The sequence below is a fragment of the Podarcis muralis genome, chromosome 10 (genome assembly GCF_964188315.1).
Source record: "Podarcis muralis chromosome 10, rPodMur119.hap1.1, whole genome shotgun sequence".
NCBI classification, from domain to species: Eukaryota; Metazoa; Chordata; class Lepidosauria; order Squamata; family Lacertidae; genus Podarcis; species Podarcis muralis.
This window is the reverse complement of record NC_135664.1, coordinates 23,435,124-23,448,816: the sequence shown is the minus strand read 5'-3', so window position 1 is coordinate 23,448,816 and position 13,693 is coordinate 23,435,124. Positions and strand designations below refer to the sequence as shown.

General features: G+C 43.9%; 1 protein-coding gene across 1 annotated transcript in view; it reads left to right on the top strand.

Annotated features, from left to right (window-relative positions):
- Positions 1-9,232, top strand: part of TES (testin LIM domain protein) — a 28,281-nt gene extending 19,049 nt beyond the window's left edge. Inside the window, exons 5-7 of the mRNA XM_028746485.2 lie at positions 1,847-2,062; positions 3,349-3,507; positions 7,609-9,232. Coding sequence (XP_028602318.2) covers positions 1,847-2,062; positions 3,349-3,507; positions 7,609-7,800 — 567 coding nt within the window. The 3' untranslated portion in view covers positions 7,801-9,232. The remainder of the gene's footprint in view (positions 1-1,846; positions 2,063-3,348; positions 3,508-7,608) is intronic.
- The last annotated feature ends 4,461 nt before the right edge of the window (positions 9,233-13,693 follow it).

Genomic DNA, 13,693 nt, shown 5'->3' with positions numbered 1-13,693 from the left:
CACCCCAGATGATTTTGGCAGTGGCTCCAAAAAGAAAAGAAAATGGAACTCAACACAGGGTAGGCAAGCCAGTTTAAACCTGTCCATTCCCCTGTTGGTCATGGTGCAACTGGGAAGTGAGTGGTAATGCATGCACACACCTCTCAGCTGACCTGAGCACTGCGCGTGTGCCTGTGTGCATTCAGGAGTGTGCAATAATAATTTTATTATTTATACCCTGCCCATCTGGCTGGATAGTGACCATGCCGACTTTGAGCCACAGCCAACATGGGCATGTGACCTTTGGAGGATTGGTCAAGGAAGAGTTCATCCCTTGGACCACAACAAGCCAGCCTGATCTACTCTGCCGCACATCTCAGTGCAGGAATCTTGCAGTCACAGCATCCCAGAAAGGATGGAATCGTAGAGTTGGGTCTCCCAAGGGTGCTCTAGTCTAACCCGCTGCAATCCGACATCTGCTTAAATTTCTCCTGTGATGAAGGGCCGGCTGTTTCCTGAACCAGCTGGGTTCTCTGTTGAACAGCTCTTCTCCTTGGGACGTTTCTTCTTAATACTTAGGCAAAGCCTGCCTAATTTCCACCCATGCGTTTTCTCCTTCAATCTGGAGCAAGTCTGCTCCATCATCTACATGACAGTCGTGCAGCTTCTACCGAGATATAAAATGCTATATTTAGTACCTGCATGAAGATCAATATTTTTTGTCTCTTGGGATGGCCGGCGAGTCTTGCTATATTTAAACGAGAGCCATTAGTTCTTGGAAGAAGCAGTGTGTTGTGGGTTTCTTTTCAAGGTGAAAACTGACGAACCGTACAGAAAAGGAAAACTCCCAAGATGAAGAGGGAGGGACTCCTAAGTGGAAGCCCGGGGGGGGGGGGGGAGAGAGAGAGATGGCATCCCCAATTAAGTTTAATGAGGAAAGGCCTCTGCTTGAAATCAAACTAATAAATACAAAGGCAGACATCTCATGGCTTCACTTACTGTTGGCAGAAAATATTAAGCCATATAAACAGCATTGATCCACTTATTACTTATAAGACTAAGTTAGAAGGAGCTGGCTGTAAATACTCCACACTGCTGAGAAGACTCCACCCCCTCTGGACTGTATTTAAGCCAGGCTGCTGTGGTCATATGGCGTCCCGAAAGGCCAGCACTAGTATATCTAACCTTATATTTACGTATTTATTTTGGGGGCAGTTGGTTTTCATTTAGCACTTTCCTTGTCATATATAAAGCCTATATTAGGCACTGTTTTACCTTGTTTGAATGTACTGATGTGTAAAATGCAAAGGTGATTTCACAATGATGTGAAATCGATATGAGACACAAACTGTGTTGTGCATTTGGGTCCCCCCCCCCCAAATGTGTGTGTGTGTGTGTGTTAATAAGCCAATGTGGGTTTTTTTGTGAGCTGCCTTGGGCACTGTTTTTGCTGTGGAAAGGCTGTGTGTAGATAAACTGAAGGCTTGTCTGATGGATCTGAGCAGTTTTCTGTTTGCCATCACTGCTTTCCCTGGGAAAACCCACTTTTTAGCTCTGAGTTGGAGCAAACATCAATCTGCAGAAATCTGAATTACATTTGCTCCGGTTTAGCAGTCATGATTGGGTTTTCCCAGGGGGTAGGTGAAGGTAAAAGGTAAAGGACCCCTGGATGGTTAAGTCCAGTCAAAATTGACTATGGGGTGCTGCGCTCAACTCCACTTTCAGGCCAAGGGAGCCAGCGTTTGTCTGCAGACAGCTTTCTGGATCGTGTGACCAGCATAACTAAAGCACTTCTGGCGCAGTGGGGTAAGTGGAAGTCTGGATAAGCCCTATACATAAACTTTAAAATCCCTTGACCTCCTCGCAGTGCTGCTTCCGGTGCAAACTGAGCATGAAGGAAGGGGACCCGGCTGTCTACGCCGAGCGGGCTGGCTACGACAAACTCTGGCATCCGGCTTGTTTTGTCTGCTGCACCTGCGGCGAGCTCCTTGTGGATATGATCTACTTCTGGAAGAATGGGAAGCTGTACTGTGGCCGGCACTACTGTGACAGCGAGAAGCCCCGCTGCGCTGGCTGCGATGAGGTAAGCTCTGCATCCATGGAAGAGGCCATGGAGAAAAGACCTGCCTCTAAAGATTTGCTGCCTTTTGACCAGACCAAAGGAAGGACCATAGCTCACTGGGAGAGCATCTGCTTTCCACACAGGAAGTGCTAGGTTCAATCCCCGTCATCTCCAGGAAGAGCTGGGAGAAATCCCTGCCTGAAATCCTGTAGAAACCAGCATTTCTCAAACTTGGGTCCCCAGCTCTTGTTGGACTACACCTCCCATCATCTGTGACCACTGGCGCTGCTAGCTAGGGATGATGGGAGTTGTAGTCCCAACAACCCAAGTTTGAGAAACACTGCTATAGATTATACTAGATAGACCAACGGCCTGATTCTGTATGCAGCTTCTTCCATTGCTGTCCCTTTAGCCCAGCATTAGGATTTCACTAACAAGCAGGGCATGATGGTGAAAGGCAGCTCCTGGCCCTAAAAAGTATACATCAGGGTACATGACTCCATTACCCAAAGCAGAGAGGGTGGGAAAGTCATCCATTCTTTTCCCACTCTGGTTTTTAATCTGAGGGGAAATAAATTTGGCAGCTTCTAAAGCTGGCTTCTCCTTTTGAGGTGGGCTTGAATGAACCCCCAGATTTCTTTCCTGAGTTTTGCTCAGGAGCACTTCACCAGCATCTCTTAGTCCTGAGCTGTGCAGGAGCTATAACTCCTTTTACATGTAGCTCAGCTTGTGGCTCCTCCTGTCAAGGGTTTGCCACAACCCCTGGAGCCTCTTTCTTTGTGTCCCATTTGCACTGTTCGTACACCACCCTCATTTTCTTAATACCTGGAAGGCATTCCTAGGGACGTAATATCCCTGCTGCATCAGGCCAGAGGCCCATCTAGTCTAAGGTTACCAGATTTTTTTCAATGAATCCAGGGACACTTTTCAACTTCAGTAGATTTTGTATGGGGACTGATTTGTAAATCCAGGGACTGTCCCCGGGAAACGGGGATGTCTGGTAACCTTAATCTAGTCCATCATCCTGTTCTCACAGAATACCCATGGGAAGCCCATAAGCCATTCCTTTTTTCTCTGGGAGAGTCAAATCTCTACTTTTTTGCATTCGCTGCTTTTGACAGAGATCTCCAAGAGGCCCTGATGAAAAGGGCAGGGAACAGAACAATGAATGCAACAGACTGAAATGCACAGTGGAGCTGTTTCATATGGCCGAAAGTGTGTGTTTCCTTAGCATTGTAAAGCATTCTAGAACAAAATACCGGGGTGGTTGTATTGAATGCGTACCTCCCTTCCTTGTATCCCTTCAGCTTATATTCAGCAATGAGTACACCCAGGCCGAAGGTCAAAGCTGGCATCTGAAACACTTCTGCTGCTTTGACTGCGACTGTGTCTTGGCTGGGGAGATCTACGTCATGGTAAACGAAAAGCCTGTCTGCAAACCATGCTACGTGAAGAACCATGCCGTGGTAAGAGAGTCACGATTTGCCTGCAATGCGTAGCTACTATGTACAGTTATGTGCCCAGATGTGCTTTCCCATATCTTGCCCAGAACAGTGGTTTCTTAAAACACTGTTACCCATAACAAAAAACTACTGGCTTATCCATGCCCCACCCCAGCCTGGTGGTTGTCAGCTAAGTTTTAATCAGAGTAGACTTAATGAAATTAATAGACCCAACAAAGTCATAGATTTGTCGAGTTAGAAGACACTTTATGGGTCATCTAAGCCCAGACCCCCTGCAATGTAGGAATGCTCATTAATGTCAATGTTTAATGATGTTGATTTATTGATGTATACTCTTGAATCAAACTTGGTTTAATACCACCCAATGTTTTGTCTTTGATAGTGTTTCCTGTAAGCAATTCATTCACCATCAAGGTCTCCTCTTATCACATGTTTTGTTCAGCATCTACACGCAAACTCTTGGGAATGGCCAGCTTAGGCAAAAAGACTGGTAATATCAGGAATGTGCTGGTGACACACAGCTACTCCCGTTTTGCTCCAGAGTAGGGGGGAAAACTGAGATTATGCTAGTAAGGAAGGGAAGTTTGTATGAAGGTGCCCTATCCTCTTTTCAACTAAAGATTTTGTGCATTGTCCTTGACCACTTTGAGCAGTTTGTGTAAACCATCCCTTTGATTGACCAAAGTTGACCTTGTCACTGTGTTTTCTTCCCAGATCATTCCCATGAGAGGTGGGATTTTTTTATGGCTCTTTTTATGAGCTTCCAGGGGTGCTCCTCCATCACTTGCAATTTCTGCAGAACGCAGAAGTACTATTGCTAGTTTAGGCCAGTGGGAGAGCATGATGTTCGTATTTCATTGCACCTGCTCACCCTCGATTCAAAGGAATCATTATTGACTTCCAGTGCTCTAACTGTACTAGAGATCTGCATGTCGAACTTCGCTCTGGTGCCTGAATAAATGCAGACAGAAAGCAACAGGGGGCTGGGATTTAATTTCATTTGAATAGACCTAATGTACCTTGGGTATAAAACCCCTGGGGCAACTGTCCTTGTCTAATGCTTTCATAGAGCAGTGACTCTCCTGCTATCTTCTAGACTGAAGTTTTTGTCAGTTTCACTGCATTGTCCAAAATCGTGGACAGCCGTTGTATTTCTTGTGAAGTCCACACAGCATGACCACCAGGGGAGTATCTCAGTGTGCAGTCTTATAAATATTATTCTTTAAAATGCAGTGTCAAAGAATGAAATGTTTTTAAAACATTGTTTAGCATCTGCACCAGTTAGTCCAAAGTTAATTACTTCCTCATTCGGGTTCCTGGGTTCCCTTTGTTCTACGTACAATGCTGCTTTTTGTAGCTTTATTTATTTATTTATTATTGTTCCTGTTTGGTTTTCCCTTCTCTTAATGAGTGTTTTCTGTCTGTAGTTTCGCTTAGCTTTTTTGTGTGTGCTTCTTAATCTGCAGTTCTTAAATTCAGCTTTCCCACTGATAGAGCAGTTATTCATCAGGACACTCTGTCTCCCCTCTTGTTCTGACCATTATCTGAAATGAACTGACTGGAAAACACTTCTTTGTGTTTCTTCAGGGCATCTATTTCTCCCCCCCCCCCCCAAGAACTTTGGGAAAAAATCTTAACACTCACTGACTCACATTGAAATAGAGAAGTGCAGAATTTAAGAAGTCGCAAAAGGGGTGGCCTTGTTCTCACAGTAGATGAAGCAGTGAGTGTACCACTGCAGGGGGGAGTTTGCATAATTGAATAACCCTCCATACGAAAACACAAGAAGTGCAAAGTCTTGCATGTATAAAACTAGCATGCCAGAGAGATGGGAGCTCTTTTGGGCACAATCATTCCATTTGTTGTTGTTTAGTCATTTAGTCGTGTCTGACTCTTCGTGACCCCATGGACCAGAACATGCCAGGCACTCCTGTCTCCCACCGCCTCCCGCAGTTTGGTCAAACTCATGCTGGTAGCTTTGAGAACACTGTCCAACCATCTCGTCCTCTGTCGTCCCCTTCTCCTTGTGCCCTCCATCTTTCCCAACATCAGGGTCTTTTCCAGGGAGTCTTCTCCTCTCATGAGGTGGCCAAAGCATTGGAGCCTCAGCTTCACAATCTGTCCTTCCAGTGAGCGCTCAGGGCTGATTTCCTTAAGAATGAATACGTTTGATCTTCTTGCAGTCCATGGGACTCTCAAGAGTCTCCTCCAGCACCATAATTCAAAAGCATCAATTCTTCGGCGATCAGCCTTCTTTATGGCCCAGCTCTCACTTCCATACATCACTACTGGGAAAACCATAGCTTTTACTATATGGACCTTTGTTGGCAAAGGTCCGTATAGTAAAAGAAATCATTCCATGCTGATTAACAACTGCTTGGAAAGGAAGAGCAGGGTTGCTGAGACTTGGTGCAGGATATCCAATTAAGTAATACGCAAAACAGACCTACTGAAATTTCTTGGACTTGTTACTTAAGTCCATTGCTTTCAGTGGGTCAGATCTGAGCATGAATAACATTGGCTATCGCCCAGTATATATGTACAGACTTACCTGTAAGCAGAGATTAGATGGTTCAGTTGGTAGAGCATAAGACTCTTAATCTGAGAATCCTGGGTTCGAGACCCAAGGTGGGCAAAATGTTCCTTTGTTGCAGAGGGTTGGACTAGATGGCCCTTGTGGTCCCTCCCAACTGTATGATTCTATGAATAGGTGGTTCAACTCAGTCCGTAGACTTGCTATCAATATTTTCCTCTCTGCTTTCATGATCCTTCAATGAGGCATCCATCCCTGTGACTTTTCAGTGTGCTTATTTTAGCATTGTAGGAATTTGCATCTCACGGCTCCTCACCTGTAGGATAGACAGGCTGGTTCATCAATGCGCGGTACAGTGTTCGCAGTTTGCACAATATCGCCACCAAGTGGAGGCCTGTGGAAAGCACTCAGTATAGCGGCTCTTGCCATAAGGAAGAACAGGCCAGATCCACAGAATGGGCAAACAGTAGGCTTTGCCTTTTCTGCCTGCAGAGGATCCCTTTCTATGAGGGAAAATCCAGTCCTCAGCCTTTACCTTTTCTACATTCCACAGGCAATTTCAAGGCACAAAGGAGAATCCAAGGATGTTGAGTAATGTTGTCATCATGATAAATTATGTTACAACTGAAGCAGTGTTAGAAACTCGGATATATAAGCTAGGCGCCAAAAGACTCCTTAAACCAGGATTACAGGATCCCCAGTTGTCACTTTTGGGCAAGACGGCTCGAAAGTCATATTTTTCAATGTGACTTTTTGGTTCCTGAAAATCATTCTGATTGTGCAGATAAAATATAACAGGTAGGATTCTACGGGATGTGTTGCCAATCTGTGAAAACAGTCAAGGTTGAAGGATCCTCAGGCATGTACCTCTAGGTGGTGGAGACACCATCCTGGCACCCGGGCATCTTTACTTGGTCACAAGTGGCCAATTTGTTGTTGTTTAGTTGTTTATTCATGTCCGACTCTTCGTGACCCCATGGACCAGAGCACGCCAGGCACTCCTGTCTTCCACTGCCTCCCGCAGTTTGGTCAAACTCATGCTGGTAGTTTCGAGAACACTGTCCAACCATCTCATCCTCTGTCATTCCATTCTCCTTGTGCCCTCCATCTTTCCCAACATCAGGGTCTTTTCCAGGGAGTCTTCTCTTCTCATGAGGTGGCCAAAGTATTGGAGCCTTAGCTTCATGATCTGTCCTTCCAGTGAGCATTCAGGGCTGATTTCCCTAAGAATGGATAGGTTTGACCTTCTTGCAGTCCATGGGACTCTCAAGAGTCTCCTCCAGCACCATAATGCAAAAGCATCAATTCTTCGGCGATCAGCCTTCTTTATGGTCCAGCTCTCACTTCCATACATCACTACTGGGAAAAGCATGGCTTTAACTATACAGACCTTTGTTAGCAAGGTGATGTCTCTGCTTTTTAAGTGGCCGATAGCCAGGTGCAAAATGCACCTGGCGAATTTCAAACGCTGAGCCGAAGTCATAACAACATCTGTATTGAATATGCTGGGTTTCGTTGTCTTATAAAGCTGGAAACAAACACATTTTTCATTTCTCTCGTCTCCTCTTTAGGTCTGCCAGGGTTGCCACAACGCTATCGACCCCGAAGTTCAACGTGTGAGTTACAACAATTTCAACTGGCATGCCACCACAGAGTGCTTTCTGTGCTCCTGTTGCAGCAAGTGTCTCATTGGCCAGAAGTTTATGCCGGTAGAAGGAATGGTTTTCTGCTCGGTGGAATGTAAGAAAAAGATGATGTCCTAATGGGAAGAGAACCAAGATCAAGCCAAGTTTCGCTTTACTTCAGAACCCTCTGCATTTCTACTGTATTGGGGCGTTTTTTAAAACAAAATCGAACGCATTAAATGGCAAATTCCAAAGATATTTTTTTTAACATTTCTAACTTGATAGCTTTTGATTAAGTACTTCCAGCACTTCTGTATTCTTACTACTTTGTTACTACTTGTTGCAAATGTTACTCACATATAGGGAGCCTGATATTCCTGGTGTATTTCAAAGACTAGATGCTCTAAAGTGTTCTTTTATACATATTTTTAAACAAAATATGTAAAAATAAAACAATGACTTGGTATGTTGTAAATCAGTGTTTCCCACACTGGGGTCTCCAGCTGTTTTTGAACTACAGTTCCCATAATCCCTGACCACTATTCCTGCTAGCTAAGGATGATGGGAGTTGTAGTCCAAAAACAGCTGGAGACCCAAGTTTGGGAAACACTGTTGTAAATGTTATACCATACCCCAGATGTTGCTGGACTACAACTCCCTTTATCCCTGACCATTGGCTATGTTGTCTGGAGCTGATGGGCATTGGAGTCTAGCAACAAATAGAAGGCCACATGTTTTGGGTTCTACCATTTCAAAAAATCTCACAAATACCACAATATATGGGGGGAATGCTAAGCTAAAATCCTTTTCCTGACATGCTTGCTTCATATCTGAGGTGAGATTTTGAATGCGTAAAGTAGCATTCAAACATTTATATTCCTCACTTTCAGTCTGAAACGTTACAAGTCCAACCAATGATCATATTTGTTAGCCTGCTGATTCTGTACAGCAGCCATCAAACATAATTAGGCAGAAATAAATATTTTTAAGCCTTCCTGCTTCCACTGAGCATCTTAAGCAAATGCCCCAAAGCTTTGGCTCCATATTTGCATTAAAACACTTTCCCTTCTTTATTAGGTTTAAACTGTTCTGTTTTGTTTTTTAAAAAGCAGCTTTTTGGTGCTTAGAATGTGACTGGCTCTGAAGTTTCTGTGCCTCTTTCTCTGTCCTCTTCCAATCAGGCTTCTTATCAAGTGTGTCCATTTTGTCTCTTCATTTTATGTATTGTCCAGAATTATAGGCAATAGGAAAGATTTAAATTTGCCCGTGCCTCTGTACATGAATGAGATTTCTAATACAGGGCAGCTACACCTGGAGACCACAGGCTGTCAACCCCTGGAGCAAACAGTATAAGCTAATGGGTTTGATTTTGTATAAGGCAGCTTGCAAGCTAGTGCAGTTATTGCGATGCTGAAATTTCTTTATAACGAATGTAAGAAGGTACATAGCAAAGGAATGTGGGCTCTTGGCTTTGTAAACTATGCAAACTCTTTCCATTCAACTCTTCTAAGACTAAAGAAATGTGTAAACTTATATTCGTGCTCTCAAATAAAACTTTTACCAAACCGTTCGCTAGCTTGAAATCTTTCGTTTGCCTCTTGGTAACTGTAATGACAAGGCTATTCCAGAAGGGGGTGATAGTTTCAAAGACAAAAAAAAAGCACTCTGACCAATTTGCAGCTTTCGATAATACAGTTGCGAAGAAAAGTGGTGTTTTCTCTTCCATAGATTTAAGTGCTTAATGGTCTGTCTGGATAAAACTGGGCATTAGACTCTTAGCTCTGTAAATTTGTTTCTTGAAGCTTTGCATTAAAATCTCTTAGAGGGCATGTGGTGTTAGCAAATGTGACCCGTGGCAATGATTCAGTGGTTTTAATACACATATTCAGAAATAGGCATACCTAGTAGGTTTCCCATGTTTTTCTCGGACCAGCGTGGTGCTTCACACACCTACTAAGAGGTGAGGATCCTACATGCATGCAGAGTTCTCTTACTTTTGCTGTGGGGGGGGGGGACCCAAAACAAAATCAGAGACTTCACCTTGCTCAAACGATAGCACTTTTTGGAGCCTTGTATCACCTGGCTCTGGTAAAATGGAATAGTAATAAAACTGAACTTTTACAACGGACGTTGTTAGTTGCAAGAGGAAACAAGGTGTGATTATTTTTCTGAACAGCTAACAATGCAAGAATTATTTTTGCATTCCTTTGTGCTTGCAGGAGATTCGTCTGAAAACCTAGGCACTTAGAAGCTAACAATAAGATTAGGCTCTTCTTTTGCAAGCTTTCCGGGAACAAAAGGTAAAAGCTTTTATAGTTCAAAGGAGCTAAGGCCTCAGGTGTAATTTATCCCAAGATACACCAGACTCACAACTACTTATTTGTCTTAAGAAAAGCTTGATGAAACCTTTTCATCCAGAAAAGCACACTGGGCAAAAGATGCTAAACGACTACAGTGGTACCTCTGGTTAAGTACTTAATTTGTTCCGGAGGTCCGTTCTTAACCTGAAACTGTTCTTAACCTGAAGTACCACTTTAGCTAATGGGGCCTCCAGCTGCCGCCGCGTGATTTCTGTTCTCATGCTGAAGCAAAGTTCTTAACCCGAGGTGCTATTTCTACGTTAGCTGAGTCTGTATCCTGAAGCGTCTGTAACTTGAAGCGTCTGTAACCCGAAGTACAACTGTACTGGACACCACAAATGGCTTCTGGACAATTCTGTACCATTTTAATAACAATAATAATAATAAATAATTTATTATTTATACCCCATCCATCTGGCTGGGTTTCCCCAGCTACTCTGGGTAGCTTCCAACAGAATATTAAAAACACAATAAAACACCAAACATTAAAAACGTCCCTAAACAGGGTTGCCTTCAGATGTCTTCTAAAAGTCAGATAGTCATTTATTTTCTTGGTAACTGAAGGGAGGGTTCCACAGGGTGGGCGCCACTGCCAAGAAGGCCCTCTGCTTGGTTCCCTATAACCTCACTTCTCACAGGGAACTGCCAGAAGGCCCTTGGAGCTGGACCTCAGTGTCTGGGCTGAACGATGGGGGTGAAGATACTCATTTAAGTATATTGAGTCGAGGCCATTTAGGACTTTAAAGGTCAGCACCAACACTTTGAATTGTGCTCGGATACGTTCTGGGAGCCAAAGTAGGTCTTTCAGGACCAGTGTTATATGATCTCAGTGGCCACTCCCAGTCTAGCTGCTGCATTCTGGATTAATTGTAGTTTCCGGGTCAGCTTCAAAAGTAGACCCACATAGAATGCATTGCATTTTAAAGAACGTTGGTCAGTATTTAAATAGTTGTATAAAGGTAAAGGGTCCCCTGACCATTAGGTCCAGTCGTGAGCGACTCTGGGGTTGCGGCACTCATCTCGATTTATTGGCCAAGGGAGCAGGTGTACATGTGGCCAGCATGACTAAGCCATTTCTGGCGAACCAAAACAGCACACGGAAACGCCATTTACCTTCCCACCAGAGCAGTACCTATTTATCTACTTGCACTTTGACGTGCTTTCGAACTGCTAGGTTGGCAGGAGCCGGGACCGAGCAACGGGAGCTCACCCCGTCGCGGGGATTCGAACCGCTGACCTTCTGATCGGCAAGTCCTAGGCTCTGTGGTTTAACCCACAGCACCACGCACGTCCCGTAAAAAATAGTTGTATACATAGACAGAAAAGAGAGTTAACCCTATAATAAATAACCCTATTATTATTTATTATTATTTGTATACTGCCCTTCTTCTGAAGATTATAGGATGTTTATCCTGTAACTTACCTATGAGATTAGGCTGAAAGGCAGTGACTGGCCCAAGACCACCCAGTGAGTTCCATGGCCAAGTGGAGAAATGAACTACCTTATATTCGAATCATTAACCCACACTGGCTCACATCCATCCCACTAAATATCCATATTGATTTTTAATTGTCTTTTATTGCTTTTTTATTTTTTGGTATGTGTGTGTCTGTGTATGAAATACAAAAAACAAGAAATAAATAGCCGTTTATGAGAAATAAAAGCAGCAATAAAAAAACACCTCACAGCACCTAGCACTGTGCATTACAACAGGCAGAGAAATCGAGCAGTCCGCAAAGACCCTCAGCAATTATCAAGCGGTCCATGGCTTTCAAAGTTTGGGAACCACTCATGCAGGTCATAAGCAAAGAGGGAAGGGACATGAAATGAAAGCAAAGGATTGGCTGGGTGCAGAGGAATGGTGGGGAAGCCACCAGGGGAAGAAGGCTCAGAGCCCAGGGAGTGGTGGTGGGACAAGGATGAGTAGTCCGAGGAAGAAGAAGAAAAAGACTGTGAAGAGGAGGTGTCAGAAGCTTATTGAGATGGGAGAGTCTGTGGAAGAAACAAGTCCAGATTCAGAGGCAGAAGCAAGAGGGTGGGAGGAGAGAGACCATGAAGCATAGGTGGGTCAGGCTTGTGAAGAGGCTGAGGTGTCTTCCCCCTCCTGATCTGACATGCTCCCTTTCCCCCTTGTCTCCCAGAACCAGAAAAGGCATGAAAAGGGTAGGTGAGAGGTTGGCTACACACAGGGACAGTCTCTGATTGCTTGGGGGGGAAACCCTAGAGAGAAGGGAACATAAGCGGCATTTCAGAGACAGGGACCTTCAGTCTCAGAAACTGCTTCATGAGGGCAAGGCCTATTGGAGATTAATGGCTGTACTCATTAGGCCTGACACTCCAGTGCAGATCTTGTTGTTGCTAATAAAGAGTCAGAATCATAGAATCATAGAGTTGGAAGGGACCACAAGGATCATCTCATCCAACCCCCTGCAATGCAGGAATCTTTTGCCCATCGTGGGGCTTGAACCCAGGATCCTGAAATTAAAAGTTTACTGACTGAGCTATTTGGACTAACTCCAGCTTGCACAGTGTGATTTACTGCTCACTCCTAACACAGAGATTAGAGGTCAGGGCATCAGAAGAAGAGTTGTCTTTTTTCAGATACAGTGGTACCTTGGATCTACGAACTTAAGCCGTTCTGGAAGTCCGTTCTTAAACCAAAGTGTTCTTAAACCAAGGTGTGCTTTCCCATAGCAGCGGGGGACTCAATTTACAAATGGAACACACACAACAGGAAGCGAAACATGTTCTGCTTCCAAGGCAAAGTTCACAAACCAAAACACCTACTTCCGGGTTTGCAGCGTTCTTAATCCAAGTTGTTCATAAACTAAGCTGTTCTTAAACCAAGGTACCACTGTACTTTTTAAACCACTGCAGGGAGCAGATGGTAAGAGACAGGTGCAGATGTCAGAAGGCAGAGTGTTCCACAGAAGAGGGATTCAAATGCAGATCCTTTAATTTTGTAGCTGAAGTATTTTTAACAGAGAGGTGGTAACAACAATGTATTATTTTTTTTAATACCTCTATGGGGGGGGAAATTTAAAAACTCCACTAACATACTAACCCATTTCCTGACCACCAAATTAAAGAGAATTCCTGCCTCTCCTTTAAATACTTGGTGCGATTTCAAGCACAGAATGGCAAAGCACAATGTGAAGCTTATATTTACGAAGCTTTGTAATCATTCCGTGAAGTTCAAGATGTTTGGCAGAGCTCTGGAAAACTTAGGAGGCAATAAAAGGTTACCAGCAAGAATGCAGAGCAGCCTTGTATGGTAACAAAATGTACACTAGTACATATTTCAAGAATACACTGTGTCTCTTATATCGAGGGTTGGGCTGTTGTATAGTTGTAAAGCTCTTGCTGCTTAGGAGGCACCACAAAGTAAATACTCCTTTGAGGAGGGTGGGTGGGAAGAGTTTATTAAATAGCCACGAAGAAAACTGTGAACACTCGGGATGGTTTTTCTGCTTGCTGAATCATTTGCATAAAAGCCCCAATAGAAATTAATGTAGTTTCAAATTGTTTTCAAACACTAGACTAATGTGGTACAACAATGGGGTATGAGAGTAGTATGGACCTCATGTCTTTCAACACACTCCTACTTGATCTCCCACTGTAATACATCCTCGGATTAGTACTTCATGGGGCTCTGCAAAGAGCCAAGTGT